This window comes from Schistocerca nitens, chromosome 2, assembly GCF_023898315.1.
Source record: "Schistocerca nitens isolate TAMUIC-IGC-003100 chromosome 2, iqSchNite1.1, whole genome shotgun sequence".
Taxonomy (NCBI): domain Eukaryota; kingdom Metazoa; phylum Arthropoda; class Insecta; order Orthoptera; family Acrididae; genus Schistocerca; species Schistocerca nitens.
The window spans coordinates 277,008,196-277,025,820 of NC_064615.1; the positions used below are offsets into that span (position 1 = coordinate 277,008,196).

Below are 17,625 nucleotides of genomic sequence, written 5' to 3' on the forward strand. Positions count from 1 at the left end.
CTGATGATGCGTCTTCACAGAAGGGAATGTCTAGAGAGGAGTCGTCAACATGCCACCTGGACGGTCGAACAGTGAGCCAACGTTCCTCTCGCAGATAAGTCCCGATTTAGTCTGGAGAGTGATTCTCGACGCATTCGTATCTGGAGGGAACGTGGAACACAATTTAGAAATACAAATGTGGGAAGAGACTGATATCAAGGAGGATACCTATGGTATGGGCAGGGATTATGTTGACCACTCGAACGCCTCTTCATGAAACTGTACGGCTGAATCGGCAAGGTTTAAGTGCTGTCGGGTATCGAGACGAGATCTTGGGACCTCATGTGCGGTTGTTGCGATGTGACGTAGGCCCACACTTCGTACTGATGGACGATAAATTTCGACCTCATAGAGCACAGGTGGTTGATATTTTCTTGGAAACGGAAGAAACTGCATGCATGGCGTGGCCTTTTCGCTCTCCCGATTTGAATCCCATAGAGAAAGTCTGGGATGCGCTGAGGAGACAGGTCGCATGACGTCAGCATCCACCAACCACTCTCCAAAACTTACGAGCAGTTCTTCAGGAAGAATTGGCGTTACTGCCTCAACATGAGATTGATGACGTCACTCACAGCATTCCCCGTCGTTGTCAGGCCTGTATTGGTGCCAGAGGTGGTCACACCCAATGCTGAGCACATTAACCAGTTGTCGGAATATAGGTGCAAATCCGTTAAGTTGGAAAAAACGAAGCACATTTTTGTCTATCGTTATGCGTGCTGTAGTTGTTTACGTTATGTGCTCTTTACAGTGTTTCTACTTTACTGTCGCTTGTTTACACTGTTTTGTGGCGAAATAAACGCAACGCTGCAAAATTTCCGTTGTTGGTTTAATTTTGGACACCAGTGTACGTCCACATTCATTTAATCGATTATCCTCGTTTAGATGTACTGTTGCAGCTAAATGAAATTTGTCAGTGACCCGTTTCCCATAACGCCTTTCTCTTACCGCAATCAAATACAAAATAATTATTTCATTAATTACTGAAGTCAAAGAACACACCTGAAAATTCACCACATCATTTCTAAACAACATTCTAAATGCTTGTTTTGAAGGTCATTGTACGAGCAAATATCTTAAACTACACCGTTACAACACAGGAAAATTATAGCGGTATATTATGGGCCACGTCGCCATTTTCTCTTTGCCAGTTTCGTACAAGCGAACCACGACGACATAGGTTCATGACTGTCGGAAAACAAAGGATAATTCATGTACATTCACCCATAAATAAAACATTATGTTTCCAGTTACCTTAAAACAGTGATTCTCTTTCCCCACGCACAAAAAGTTACATGAAAACTTCAGCAAAGTCAATGTTGCCTTTACATGATTTGTTCCTCAACACGCAGAACTCATAGCTGACAATAAGACTCTTTGAACTATGTAGTTAATCTTGACCTCACTAAATGTCGGTTTGTACAAGAGGTACGAATTTTACAGTAGTAGTACTAATTTGGAGCTGGTACAATATAGGCAGGTCTCCCTGATAGGGCATGGATTTAGATCTTTTCCATCATGAACGATTAAGCTCCGTGTTGCTTAGCAGACAATACGCAGGTCGTATAGAATCTAACGATGCCCAGGCATGTTACGAGCTTTTCTCCTGGAGAATCTTGTGAAGCACGTATTCCACGATCCGTCTGCAGTTGAAATGATGAACTTTGTACCGAGACAGAAGTAACAGCTAACTTACATCCACCCCACCAATTGCCGTTCTCCAACCCCTCCGTATACAGATGCAAGTATAATGTCGAAGTTAAGGAGTCCTGTGCAATGTCCCTTATTTGTGGACGATGTTGCAGTATTCTGTTCCTCCTCCAACACATCAACAGCAATCTGTCAGTTACAACTTGCAGTGAAGAGGTGGTAGGAGTGCGTTGTCAAAGAGGGTTTTCTGGGTAAGTGTGTGTGTGTGTGTTTTAATTTTAATTGTGTTTTTCGCATTTGTAATTTGCCTGACTTGGATAGCAGGGACAACAATCCACATTTTACAGACTCGTGAGGTTTCTGAGCTTAATTTTTGATTCGAAGTTGTGGTTACTACACCTAAAAGGACCTGAAGGCAACATCCCAGAAAGTACTCAGTATCTGAAGGTGCGTTACCCACATGTCTTGGGGAGTGGACAGGGTGCGTCTGCACCAGTTGTATATGGTTTCTGTGACATCATGGCTGCATTATGAGTGCACGGTATAAGGATCATTGAGACCTTCTTAACCAAAAAATCAATGACGCTAGCTGCCGTGAGGGGAGATGCTTGGAGGACCAGTCCCATACCCAGACTGGGGAACCATCCCTCGGCAGCTCCTCATGGTACCTCAAGCATATAAGATCCTCACTGCTCCAAAATCACCAGTGTACAAACAGTTGCCTTCCAGCTGTGAACATCTTTTCTCCAATCGTTCACGAGCAACAGGGCCGTTTGGGATCCGCTTGACCTAGTGCTGGAGCACCTTGGTGTGGGGCAAGTATAGGCCCAAATCCAAGGTTAGAATCGACTTACACCAAGGTAACTGCACAGGTTCAGAGTAATTTTGGATTTAGTGCAATAAAGAACAGAATGCACACCTGCATCTGTTTTTAATAGAATATTTTACATAATTTAGTCCGTGGTTGAGTCTTAGCTGGGGGACTCACTTGCCTACTCTGTTGGTTTTCCTGACCGGGTCCTGAAGACTCGGTTGCTAAAAGAATTCACTGTATTCTACGCCTAATTATACGCGATCTTCAGGGCACTGGGGCTGAGAAGATGTGTTGCGACTGATAAATTCTTCGTCTGTTACCATAGTCTGAGTGTCCTTAACTCTCTACAGTACTTTTACCGAGCACATAAAGTAGTCCAAATATCCATGACGCCCTTCTCCACCAACAAAGGCTGAGAAAGTAGATGTCCTGCGACTGGGTACCACGGCACATGTACATTGACGCATACGAAATGGCAGATTTAGTAGCCAAACAGGTGTATCACGAATAAGCAGGTGGTTCAGTGTGCCAACCTTTTGCATGCTATCACCTCACTGTTGAACTATAAAGCGTTGTGTGTGTACGTGGGAAGAAGGCTGTGCAGAAGTGATGAGGTTCTCCTTATTCGTCTTCATAAAGGACACCAGCCTTTTGATGCATGGCTTCTTGCACTGGCGGGAGGACCGTCAAGTGTGTGATGCTTGTGGTATGAGAATCACAGTGCGCCACATTTTAGTAGACTGTGTTTCATATTCAGACGAGATGGCAGCAGCTAATTTACCAACGGATTCGACCACTATTTCAGCTGACAATCACACGGATGTGATATAACTTTTAAGGTTTTGTGAAATGTCCGACTTCTTCCCTAAAAGTTTAGGGAGAAGTTGTTAATGTATTATCAGAGTGGATGGGTCATCCATATGTCATTATTTTATTTTTTCCCTTGTATTACATTTGTTTCATTTGACGGTTTTAGGATGTCTGACCATATTTATAGTATAACAAAGGTTGTGAGATGGTGTGGCTTCTCAAGTGACTGTGAGTGAGGCAGAGAGGTAATGAATGCAATTTTACATACGATTTACTTCACTCTTCGTTGTTTGTAACATTTGATATTTTTCAACAACATTTGTTTCTACTGATTTTTTAAGGGTGCTCATTATCTTCGCCATTGAGCGCCCAAACATAAACACACATACTCTCACACACCCACACACCCACCCACCCTCCCACCCACCCACCCATCCACACACACACACACACACACACACACACACACACACACACACACACACACACACACACACACACACACACACACACACAATACATATGTGCTAGAGCAGAAAAATTAGACAAAGAAATCTGTATAAAAACGAAGGTGTGACATATATTGTTGTGTTATATAATATTGTTGAATCTGAGGTATTAATGCACATAGCAGTTCTTTAGTGATATAGACAAATCATGCAGTACATATACCACAACAGGCGGAAAGAGATGGGATTAAGTAGCACAACACAGTATTCATATTGTGTTATATTGAATGTTCATGTTTAGGGCTGAAATTTTCATTTCATTTTTCAGAATTAGCTAATGGAAGTAATTTCTTTATGAGACAGATGTTATTTTGCTACTTACCGTTAAATCCCTGTTGACAGACACACGATAAGCAATCAGACTCAGGTACTTCCATGTACTGGCCTTCTAAGTATGTCTTCCCATTGTACACACACTCTGCAACATCTTGGCGACCCTCAGTACCACTTCCTGTAATTTAAAAGTACAACGTTATTTACAAATGAGCAATATTTTATTCGTTTTGTATTTATTTATCTTTTTGTATCTGCCAATAGAGTTTTCTGTAAGACAGAAATGCATCATAGTTTTCATTGGTTTTTGTATATATTTAATTTTTTTAATATTTTATATGTCTGCCCTGCACCTAATATTCGTTCTATGTCATCAGCACAAAAAATTTGAATGTATAATCAGAGGTTACTTCATAACTTACACTTGAACAAGCCAATTACAGAGGGGCAAATCATACGCAAAACAAATGCTTAAACTTACATACTGTTTAAAGGCTGGAATTGAGCAGAAGAAACTAAAAGGTTGGTCTAACTGCCACATACGACACAGTACAACTTTAAAGCCTCTGTACACTTTTCAAAATAACGAAGATGCTAGTCTTCCAAAAATACCTTAAATCTTACTAGCTAACAGGAATTTCAATGTTGACTTTCAGAACCAGCACCGAAGATGGAGATTCTAGATGGGCGGTTTACCTCAAGGAATCATATTGGATCTACTGTTGGTTAATTTTCTCACCAATAACCCGCGACTGTTCGACAAATTTGAAGATACGGCGATACCTCTAGAGGATGCCGCTTGTGAAGATATAGCTGTTAGTGAAAAGCATTTTTTTCTCTTTTGTATCATTTCTTTAGCTTTCTTGGACTAAGTTTTCATATCTCTGATAGTGTAGCATAGCTACTTTTGGTAATTATGTTAAAACGTAAATGCAATTTATTTCATTTTCTCTGATGCATAAATATGTTTTCGTGATGTTACTTGAATATGGAAACACTTTAAATTCTTTTGTTTATTTTATCTGAATTCGTAATATCAACTGTGATCTGAAAAACTGCTATGTAAATTGTAGACCTGAAACCACAGTGAGCGATATCGAAAGTTACAGTTAAGCAGCGATATGCAATGGGAGAGTGTTGGTGTGCGAGTGTGTGTGCGGCAGTGTGGCGGGACGCGTATTGTTGATCTGAGATGCAAAAACTTGCCGAGATAGCAAATCGTGAAACTACACGAGTGACTATTCGGATTACCGTCGCAGTGCGTAATCAAAGCTGAGTGATCAGTACGAACAGAAAGATCGTACGGTTTGAGTGTTACTAAATGTAGTGTGTCTTAAACGATACGAACAATGCTTTCGCGAGTTGACATTATACTACTGCTCCGTGTAAATGAAACTGCTTTAACATTTAACAGCACCGCGAGAGCCCAGGCTCCATAAAACTGTGTGCTGTATTTGTCTTCTTTATGAACAGCCGAGCGTTTGAAGGTGTAATTGTCGCAGTGAACGTAATTACAGTTATGGATCAGATGCAAGAAGGGTTTTACTGACTGCGAATTTGCGATTGCGGTAGTCATATGCAAAAGCGACGAACGCTTATATAGCGGTCGAAAATTATCACTGATGGTGTATAAAATACTGAAATGAGAAGTACGGCTGTAAAAAAATAATACTAAAATGAGAAGTGCGGGTGTAAAACGAGTAATGAAGCGTACATGTTAAAACAGTGGATTATCACCAACAATAGCGTCTATTCAGACAGTGGCCTGTTAAACGCCGTTACAGATGACGTTGCAGCATGACCGAGAAGAGACTTTACCAGCATAATTCGACGCAGAACTTCGACGAACGACTGTAATCACCTTATCTGTAACATCAGGCCGGCCGGTGTTGCCGAGCGGTTCTGGGCGCTTGTCTGGAGCCGCGCGATCGCTACGGTCGCAGGTTCGAGTCCTGCCTCGGGCATGGGTGTGTGTGATGTCCTTAGGTTTGTTACGTTTAAGTAGTTCTAAGTTCTAGGGACTGATGACCTCAGAAGTTAAGTCCCATAGTGCTCAGAGCCATTTGATTTTTTTTGGTAACATCATAAGCTTCCACCGTCATCTTAACACGCCTCTCCAGCAACGAACAGATAAGCTGCACTGCTATGCGCTCTCCCCAGTTACAGACTAACAGAATTCAGCAGTTCATATGTAAATCGTTTGTTTCATTATAAGACTATTTTCTTCCTTTATCTTTTCTTAACGTTTTGCTATATACACTGCTGGCCACCGTAAATGCAACACCCTGAAGGATGCATCCGAATCAAGTGAAATTTACACCATGGGTTTGCAGCGATGAGATATGCAACTGATTAGAATTTCAGCGCAGACGCACATCACGCGCGCCTGTGGCGCCACCTCATAACGCCATTTAAGGCTTGGCGATTTCGACGAGTGTACGTTCGGCACGTGTGTTTACCTTGTGGTTGTTTCACAAGACGATCAGTTATGCCTCGTAGATAACAGCGAACATCGTTTGATCAAGTATCCGAGTTCGACAGAGGAAGGATAGTGGCTTACCGAGATTGTGGATTATCATACAGAGAAATCGCTAGTCGTGTTGGACGAAACCAAACAACTGTAATGCGGATATGTGACCGTTGGATGCAGGAGGGTACGACGGACCGACGTGGTCGATCGCATTCACCTCGGTGCACCACTGCACGTGCTGATAGGCAAATTGTGCGCATGACAGTGACGGATCGCTCAGTGACATCCCGAACCATAGCACAGTACATTGTGTCTGTAACGCATCATTCAGTGTCTGCGCGTACCATTCGACGCCGTTTACAGCAGAGTGGTCTGTCGGCAAGACGTCCATTGCTTCGTCTACCATTGACGCAGAACCACAGACGTCTCCGTCGCCATTGGTGTGATGACAGACGGATATGGACGGCAGAATGGAATGACGTTGTCTTTACTGACGAAGCACGCTTCTGTCTGCAGCACCACAATGGTCGGATTCGAGTGTGGAGACACCGTGGAGAGAGCATGCTGGACAGCTGCATTATGCACCGCCACACTGGTCTTGCACCGGGTATTATGGTATGGGGCGGTATTGGATATTACTCTCGCACGCCTCTAGTACGCATTGCCGGTACTTTAAATAGCCGGCGCTACATATCCGAGGTGCTGGAGCCAGTTGTCCTTCCTTACCTTCAGGGCCCGGCCACAGCCATATTTCAACAGGATAATGCGCGACCACACGTGGCACGCGTTGTCCAAAGGTTCTTCGTCAATAACCAGATTGAATTGCTTCCCTGGCCGGCTCGCTCTCCGGATCTTTCGCCGATAGAAAACATGTGATCCATGGTTGCTCAACCAGTGACCCAGATTACATCCCCAGCTGCCACACCAGACGATCTTTGGCAACGTGTGGAAGCTGCTTGGGCTGCTGTACCCCAGGAACACATCCAACGTCTCTTTGGCTCAATGCCGAGACGTGTGGCAGCGGTGATCTCCAACAATGGCGGCTACTCTGGCTACTGATTCTGGCAGGAACCACATGTCACAGACGTCTGTAAACGTAATCATTTGATACTTGGTCAACATGTTATCTACAAAAAAAATTTTGTTGTGCTACCTCTTGTCTTTCTTGGTGTTGCATTTACGGTGGCCAGCAGTGTAAATAAAATTGATTGCAGTGAAGTATTAACTTTCATTGTAGCTTTGTTGACCCACCATTAGATATAAGTTTTTTTCTTTTACTTAAACTATATTTTTCTTTTAAATTAATGCTGCTGCAGTTGTGTTTTTGTTGCTTACCTTTTTGAGGTAACTGTTACAAATGCGTGTGCAGTGTTAATTTCAAAGTGGGTTGGCATACTTTAATGATCGATAAACTCGCGCGCTTAAATCGCGGCGTTAGTTTGCAGGCTCCAACCAATAGAATTAAAGCTGCTTTATCACTATTGGTCTAAGCTTCGTGGCGAGGGCTGAACGGAATGTGACAGGTGTCAAAACAAGCAGACTATGTTTACATCGTACTTATAGTCATGTTACCACACTTTCACGAGTAATAACTTGGTTGTGGAAGGTTATAGGGAAAGTGAACAGATGTAGAGCCTAATCCTACAGTGATTTGAATAAACAAGACCACTGCGACTATTAGAATTCTGTATCGGAGAACACGACCGGTTTCGCGAATTAAATGTGCATCTTAAGGTGCTTCACTGTATACTAAGGAATTAAAGAACTTATCAGAAATCTAGCCATGACAAGAAACAGACAAATAAAAACGATAAGGTCTGTATCTACTTACAGTCAAAAGATTAAGGTTCTATTTAAACTGGATAAAACCATTCCCAACATCTATATCCAGGTATTTCTAACGTCTGACTTACGAATGTGATTGCGTCTATGATAAATGTACTGTGGGCTGAGGTCATCCCGAACATAAAAAAGAACCCAGTATAAACATCAAAGTAAGAACGTAGTAGTTATTAAAAAATGTATAATTAAAAATAATTAAAGTACTTACCAAAAACGCGGCGTTTGTAACACTAAAAAAGAAACAGTTGCCGAGAATGTCACACTTTACCTCCATTGTAGACACCCTGGGGAGGAAGCGTTTCCCTCATACCAGATAGATTTGCGTCACAGAAACATCCTAGCCAAGTCTGATTAGGTAAGCGAATTATGTTTTCCAGCCCTACCATTGTTTTTTTATTAATTTAAAAGGCTTTTCATTTGTGAAAACAATTTTATTAATTATTAAGAGACTGCATTGGATAGTGCTGGCATATAGGACCCCAGACTATATTAGGAAGGCTTTTGAAATTAGTTGTGACTGTAATTTGACTTACGCGACTGAGAAACAGAGTGTATTATTTTTGATTATTGCAGTTTGTTCATTTAAAATGTGCAACCAGCCCCCAACATTTCAATCAAGGTATTTGTTTATTTAATGTTTTCGACACTGCGGATGCGCGGCTTTCCGCGTAGGCCTCGCAACAGATAGCGGTTAGTTGGCGCCAGCAACGGCAACACTTCATCCCCAGGCTGTCCACAATGGAGGTAAGGTGTGACACTATTGGCACCTGTTTCTCTTTTAACGTTACGAACGCAGCGTTTTTGCCAAATACTTTAATTATTTTTTGTTATTAATTATTTTAATAGCTACTATTTTCTTACTTTGACGTTTTTACTGGGTTCTTTTTTAGTTTGGGGATGGCCATAGCCCCCAATACATTTTATCACAGACGCTCTCGCATTCGTGAGTCAGACGTTTTAACTATCGGGATATAAATGTTGGGAATGGCTTCATCCGGTATAAATAGAACATTAACTTTTACTGTAAGTAGATACAGATCTTATCGTTTTCATTTGCCTGTTTCTTGGCACGGATAAATTTCTGATAAGGTCTTTCATTCCTTTGTATACAGTGAAGCACCTGAAGATGCAAATTTAATTTGTGAAATCGGTCGTGAACTCCAGTAAAGAATTTTAATAGATAATTGTGTATGGTTTTCATAATTTAGTGACAAGATGGATTCACATTCTCCAGATTTACCCAATTTCGAAGTAAAACTAGTTCTTCTGTGGCGAAATAGTCAGACATCAACTCAGTCTGGTTAATTCTAACAAAATCTCATATAAATATACGATCTATAATCTCACGAAGTATACCCTAGAAACCGGTTACTCCACATACTGATTCTCCAGAACCACCAAGGAGACAATCAGCTGACCCTCAGTCCATCAAAAACAAACATGACATTTCAATTGAGAAATATAGAAGCTATAAGGAAACTAAACATATTCCTAAGTCAATCAATTGTAGCGATAGAAATGTTGTATCATCACCGGTTTTTCCTGCAGCAACGATGTATGGTAAGTCGAATTGAAGTCTAAATATATTTATGCCCTATGATTTCATGGTAATGTAATTTGTACTGTTTTCATGTAACTACATAAAGATTTGTTTTATTCTGTTCCATGACTGACGCAGCAAGAAACCGGCAGCGACAGTAGCCTTCACATTGAGAACAGTTAATGCTGCTGGAAATATTCCCAGCTTGAATGCCACAGGAATGGGGAAGCTGCCAGGAGCGTCAAGTTCTTGCAGTGACTATTTTTATTAACAATAAATATTAAAAAATATGTTATTTTTATTGTAAACATTCGTGGCTGTTTTGAGATCTTGAAATATCAAGAGTTGTAATTTGCTTTTGCAATGACATAATAGCTACAATCTATTCAATACATTAAAAGTTATTATGTCACATGACACTGTATGCATAGTATTGCAATAAAACGTTGGTAGGGGTTGAATTTAATTTGAAAATCTTGGTGTCCTGATTTATGTTGATAATTTTAAACAGAAAATATCTGGAGAATTGTTACTGGGAAGAATACATAATGTCATTTTAAGGATGTACATAGTTAAAGACAAGATTCATATTGATGCTAATGAAAAAGTGGAAGTTATCTTTGATTGATAAAAACTTATGCAAGTGGGCACTAAAACTTAATAATTCAATTTGTGGTAGATAAGATCAAGATGATAACTGAGACTGAAAAATTCTTTAATTACAATGTTCTCGAAGGTTCAGTGTGCTTAATTTCAAGGCCAATTAGCATATAATCTGAAAAGTAGATATTATGTTAGATTAGATTAGATTACATTCAGTTTTTCGTTTCATAAACCGTACATATCAGGGAGTATAGCATTCAGCTGTGCAGAGGTAGCTACGACCAATACTGAAAATAAATTATGATGATTATAAATGAAAAGAGAAAATCTTTGGAGTTTCATGAAATTATAGTCACACATTTTTTCAATAAGCCAAGAACATTTCAAATTAAATAGTCAGTGCTCATAAAGAAACCGTGGACATGCTAAGTAAGTGTTTTTTTTAGGAAATAAAGATATTGCGACTAGCCAAGTAGCTTGTAAAAATACTGCAGTTAAGCGCGATCTCTAGGTTGAGTATCTACAGAAAAATCAATGAATTTCTTGTAAATGATTTTGAAAATAACAGTAGCTACATGTAATCAGTGAATTAGTTTTGAACACTTGTGAATGCGATCTTCATCGGTGTAGGTTACAGTCTGATGAAGAGTCAGTATGTTATGTTAAATACATACTGTTGGGTGAATAACAAGATTATGATTCTGAAAGTGACTAGTATTGATGAGAGTTAAATACATTTTACAAAAATAAATTAATAAATAATAACAGGAAGTAGCTACAGCTAAAGGAAATTCCTTAAGTCAGTATTTACAAGTAATACTGAACTTGCAGAGGAGAGATAGAATTCCACATATTATAATTATAAATTTATCATGGAGACTAGAGGGTCAGTGTGTGAGTAGGCACATATTCTGAAGAATAAGAAGGAATTTTTGGCCGCTGGCCTGTGCCAATGAATGCAAATATCCAAGAAATGAATGAGAAAATCGACAGCAGCTTAGTTTAGCTTTACATGAAGCTAAACTGGATAGTAGTCTAATAGAAATAAATGATAGCTTAGCAGTAAGTAATGCTAAACTGAATACTAGACTCAAAGAAATGAACGAGAAATTAATAATGCTAACATGGACCATAGTTTAAAAGAGGTAGTGATAGCCTAGCTCTAAGTAATGATAACTGAGTAAGAGAAATGGGAGAAAAATTATAAAATATTGGGCACAATATTAGGAACGAGTTTATAAAAGAAATATCGAATGTTAATGAACAATTAAACCTTCGTATTAATGAACTGCAGTTAGAGAAGTAAGCCATTAAAATGCAAATAGAAAAATTTAGAAGTGAGCATGTGAGAAAAATAGATAACAACATCGCAAAATTGGACACTCACATTAATGAAACTAAACACAAAGAGGATGTAGTGAATAAGATAATAAATAAATTAGCTGAAGAGCTCAGTAATTTTAAGATTTGTACAGGATGGCAACCAGTCAAGGAATATTTTAGGGAATTGGTTTAAGAAATTTATTTCAAAGGCCCAGTGGAATCTTTACAAGTTTTCTCCCAGAGTAATTCACGCCATGTCTACGTGACCCAAGTTGCTTGCCTTTCAAAACCGAGGCGGCTCTGTCAAGTTCAAGCTGCTGACAGGAGACGTCCTGAGCCCTCTGCTGCAACTGCTAGCGAAATCACGCCATCGATTTTAGCCAATAGCGTGAGCAGGATACCGATCACGTGTGTGGACGCCGGAGCGTCCTGCGGAGCAGAACACACTTGCTCCTCTCTCTTGTAATTCAGAGAACAGACGTCTTCTTGGAAGGCAGAGCCTCTGGCTCTGCCTTTCGCGACCAGCCACCAACGTAAGTTGACATGAACCGCTTCCCCTTCCGTTGCCCATTCTAATTAATTATTCGACCTCATACACTGGCCTAAACCTGATAACTTCCGACCCTAGGCGCGCTCTTTGTACTCCGTATATTGAAATATATCCTGTTCATGTTACTTAATTTCCTGTTTAGTCATTTAACGGCAGCCCTGGATGCCCACTATCAAATCCTGACAGCTCGACCTTCTGTACACTGCCGCCACGAGGCATATATAACAGCCTTCTTCCCCCTTCCCTGCCAAGCATACATTAATGTCGGTTGCAGAAGTCCCTTGAAAACTTCTCCTAACTTTACAGATTATGTCTAGTGCAAATCTTGAAGAGAAACTTAAGGAGACCCAACAATGTGTGGATGATAAGTTCCAGAATCTTAGGGAAGAGATCAATGCATCATTGGACTATTTTAAGGCTGATCATGTTCAACTGCAAGAGGAAAGCATTGAATGACTAAGGGATACCCTAGATGACTTACTGGGGAAAGCAGATATTATAAAATTACAACAGAAAAGCGATAGGAGTGATCTAGAAACTATGTGTTTTTATGTTAAGAGTCCATAGCTTTCACAGGAGCACAGGAAAGGCTATAGGCAATTGAAAAGCTATATTTTTAGAAAAGGAATATTGGGAAAGACAGACTAGTCATCTGTAGAGAGCATGCCCATGAAGGGACCAGAGGGCAATCATGGTAGTAGCCCCCGTTGTAGCATGGATAGCACTAATGAAAAGTTTCAGGTAAAAGAGATGACAGAAGGGAAGACACAATCCCCAGTTCAATCGCTGAATTCTTGGAACAATGAAGGTTTGAGAGTGGGACAGAATGGTTGGAAAAGATTCTGTCCTTTAAACCAGGGAATGGAGTAAATCCAGTTCTTTTTTAAAGTCATTTGAAGGGGTACAATAATGGAGTAAATCCAGTTTTTTAAAGTCATTTGAAGGGGTATTATCGTCTTCATGGAGCGTTCATAAAAAGATTGAGTTTTAGATGGATAAATTTAAAGATGGTGCACAATATGGGAAATAGTGAGTATGAAGGATTTTACTGACTTGAGAGAATATTTCAGATTGTTCAAAGTGGAGTATTGAAATACAGGAGACCAGGAGAAACTGCTCTGGAACTTTCAGATCCTAAACCCGACGAGAGAAAATAGAGAGGATACAAACGTTACTTCAAGTTCCGTATAGATAGGGTGAAATTCCTATATAAACTGGCAGATGAAGAACAGCTGATTCCTATATTGACTTGTCACCTGGCTGTCTCCACACACTCCTAGGTACTTGCGAACAGATGTACTGAAATGAATGCACAGTTGTATTATTTAGGGAAGTTAGACACTCTCTATGAGAAGGAAGAAGAAGATGGGCCAGCGAAATCGAAATAGGTTTTCAGATTACTGGGGAAATTCAAAAAGCGAGGCAGAAACGAGGTGCCAGACTAATCTCAAGGTCAGAACCCTCGTAATCTGTCCTACAATTAACAGCAAATTGTGACTCCAGTAACTGAAGATGAGGAAAACGAAGAAGTTCCTTTTGGAGATATCATTATGTGGGACCAAGAGTTATGAACTATAGGCCCAAAATGTTTGGAATCCAGACTTTAGATCAAGAATGGCAATCAAGAGAGGAATTATTAGAAGGAGAAGTTTGTCCAGTAAATGAAACTATGATGCCAATAATAATAGAAAAGTGGGTTAAAAGACTGTGAAAAATTTTTTAGACGGAGGTGGTGCTATTAGTGTTGTAAGTAAGGAGTGTTTGTGAGAAACTGAAGATTAGAGGGAAGCATCCAACACACCATAGAAGGGAGTAAATGTGGTTGGAATCACTGGTGTTCAGGGAAAACCTATAAGTGAGGAGGTATTGTTACCCATCCTAGTTGAACCATTGAAGTGTGATCAGAGATTCTTAGCAACTCTTAACTTAAACATATCATTGCTAAAAGGGGTGGATTGGTCAGAAAAATACAGGGCAGTATTGGATTTTGCCCATAAAAAGTTTATTCTGCCAAATCCAGGTCAGGTAATTGATATTCCATTCACTGGAAGTAGGATGAGTGTAGAACTGGGAAAAAACTAGTTGGTGATTTTCTCAAACACCTATGAAGTGGCAGCTCTAGGAAGAACTTCAGCACATAAGGGTATAGAGATAAACGGTAATGAACTTTACTGGAATTAGCTGAGAATGTTCAACCCATAGTGAACTCATACATAGTAAAAAATGGAGGAGTTATTGGACATAACATGAGTGACACAAGAGAATACTCTCAGATAAAACTGAGACTATCCAGGATTATGAGTATCAATTAAAACTTAAAGAGGCAAACCATTTCTTTGTAAAGCCTTACACAATGCCCACTGGGCTAAAATAACCCACTAACAAGGATATTAGTGAGGTGTTAGTACAATGAGTAAACGAATTCTTGGTAGTTCCTACAACAATCCTCTCCTAGTGGTGAAAAAAACCTTGCAAAGTACAGCTGATCTTGGTGGACCCACAGTTAACCAGTATATAGAAGTGGAAAGAGGTAGATCAGTTCTGATTATTAGAAGGAATGAAATACATAAGCTGAATGGACCCGACCGCTGTCTATTGGCAAGTTCCATTACATTCAAGGCCTAGACCTGCTACAGCTTTTACCATCACCAGCTGATTGCATCTGTTTATCATTGTACCATTTAGTCTGAATGTGTCAGTAAGTGTGTTTATGGGGGCTCTGGACCATACTTTGGATTGACATTTGTTGCAAAAGCTCCTCATGTATGTAGGTGATGTTATGACTATTCGTAGAGCATAGGACGAGCATGAAGAGATGTTGGAAGAGGTAATGGAAAGATTTTTGGGAAAAGGAGTTAGTATAAAACTAATCTGTTATGGTACAGGGGATACAAAGGTCTTTACAGTATCCAGAATATCCAGAAATGCAGACTGTTGCAAGTGGGAAAGGTCTCTAAGATGATGGATTTAAAAACATTAGAAAATATGATATATGGCAGAGGTGCACTAAATATTTTATTATGGTTAAATATAAGATCCCCCCCCCCCATGAACCATGGACCTTGCCGTTGGTGGGGAGGCTTGTGTGCCTCAGCGATACAGATGGCCGTACCGTAGGTACAACCACAACGGAGGGGTATCTGTTGAGAGGCCAGACAAACATGTGGTTCCTGAAGAGGGGCAGCAGCCTTTTCAGTAGTTGCAGGGGCAACAGTCTGGATGATTGACTTATCTGGTCTTGTAACATTAACCAAAACGGCCTTGCTGTGCTGGTACTGCGAACGGCTGAAAGCAAGGTGAAACTACAGCTGTAATGTTTCCCGAGGACATGCAGCTTTACTGTATGATTAAATGACGTTTCTAGCATTTGTAGACTTAGAGAAAGCTTTTGACAACGTTAACTGGAATACTCCCTTTCAAATTCTGAAGGTGGCAGGGGTAAAATACAGGGAGCGTAAGGCTATTTACAATTTGTACAGAAACCAGATGGCAGTTATAAGAGTCGAGGGGCATGAAAGGGAAGCAGTGGTTAGGAAAGGAGTGAGACAGGGTTGTAGCCTCTCCCCCATGTTATTCAATCTGTATATTGAGCAAGCAGTAAAGGAAACAAAAGAAAAATTCGGAGTAGGTATTAAAATTCATGGAGAAGAAGTAAAAACTTTGAGGTTCGTCAATGACATTGTAATTCTGTCAGAGACAGCAAAGGACTTGGAAGAGCAGTTGAACGGAATGGACAGTGTCTTGAAAGAAGGATATAAGATGAACATCAACAAAAGCAAAACGAGGATAATGGAATGCAGTCAAATTAAATCGGGTGATGCTGAGGGGATTAGATTAGGAAATGAGACACTTAAAGTAGTAAAGGAGTTTTGCTATTCAGGGAGCAAAATAACTGATGATGGTCAAAGTAGAGAGGATATAAAATGTAGACTGGCAATGGCAAGGAAATCGTTTCTGAAGAAGAGAAATTTGTTAACATCGAGTATAGATTTAAGTGTCAGGAAGTCGTTTCTGAAAGTATTTGTATGGGGTGTAGCCATGTATGGAAGTGAAACATGCACGATAACCAGTTTGGACAAGAAGAGAATAGAAGCTTTCGAAATGCGGTGCTACAGAAGAATGCTGAAGATAAGGTGGGTAGATCACGTAACTAATGAGGAGGTATTGAATAGGATTGGGGAGAAGAGAAGTTTGTGGCACAACTTGACTAGAAGAAGGGATTGGTTGGTAGGACATGTTTTAAGGCATCAAGGGATGACAAATTTAGCATTGGAGGGCAGCGTGGAGGGTAAAAATCGTAGAGGGAGACCAAGAGATCAATACACTAATCAGATTCAGAAGGATGTAGGTTGCAGTAGGTACTGGGAGATGAAGAAGCTTGCACAGGATAGAGTAGCATGGAGAGCTGCATCAAACCAGTCTCAGAACTGAAGACCACAACAACAACAACAAATATAAGATTATTTGGATATGACAAGGAAAACCTCAGAGTGAAAATACAGAAGAGTCAAAGTAAAATGGGACTGGGAGAGAACAGTTAAGGACACAGCGTGCTAACAAGCATGTTAAGTCATACAAACTTAATCAGATGACAAGTGCAAAACGTTATAAGCGTGTTCATGTAGAGAAAAGGCATAAACCGGTGAAGTGGTTCCAATCGTTTCCTGTGAAGAAGAAAGTAGGAATATTACAGGACTGTGTGACAGGGAATGCTGAAAAATAACAATGCTTATCATTCTCAGAAAGAGTGCCACTCGTGTGGTGACCCAGCAAATGTGACAGTAGTATACAAAAATTTAAACTGAGAGTGTGAAATCTTATGAGTATTAAGTTGCCAGTAAGATGTTAAATGCATTCGGAGCATGTGACACACAATGTTGAATCAGTAAATATTATTGACTACTTAAGGAGGCACTACCAGGATGGACTATGTAGATAAGCTACTGGGTTTAATAGCATTGGTTCAGGTGCGACCAGCATTGGAGTTATTAAGGATGGGCAGAGATATAGTATTAAAATTCGTGAGGGTTTTAACACATTGGTGAGTCCCTGAGCATTTTCTTGCTATCTCTGTAATGGCCTCGTTGTAGGATGGTAGTGGCAATGATAAAAATAGTTAGAACACATGCAATTTATGTTTTATTTGTTTTATAAGTATGTAGGCACATCGATAGATGTCATAGCTACTTTTGACTGTGTCTATTA

General features: G+C 40.1%; 1 protein-coding gene across 1 annotated transcript in view; it reads right to left on the reverse strand.

Moving 5' to 3' along the window:
• The window catches only part of LOC126236024 (protein kinase C-binding protein NELL2-like), a 127,038-nt gene that overhangs the window by 22,614 nt on the left and 86,799 nt on the right, over positions 1–17,625 (reverse strand). The window contains exon 5 of the mRNA XM_049945047.1: positions 4,142–4,270. Within this exon, the coding sequence (XP_049801004.1) occupies positions 4,142–4,270 (129 nt within the window). The remainder of the gene's footprint in view (positions 1–4,141; positions 4,271–17,625) is intronic.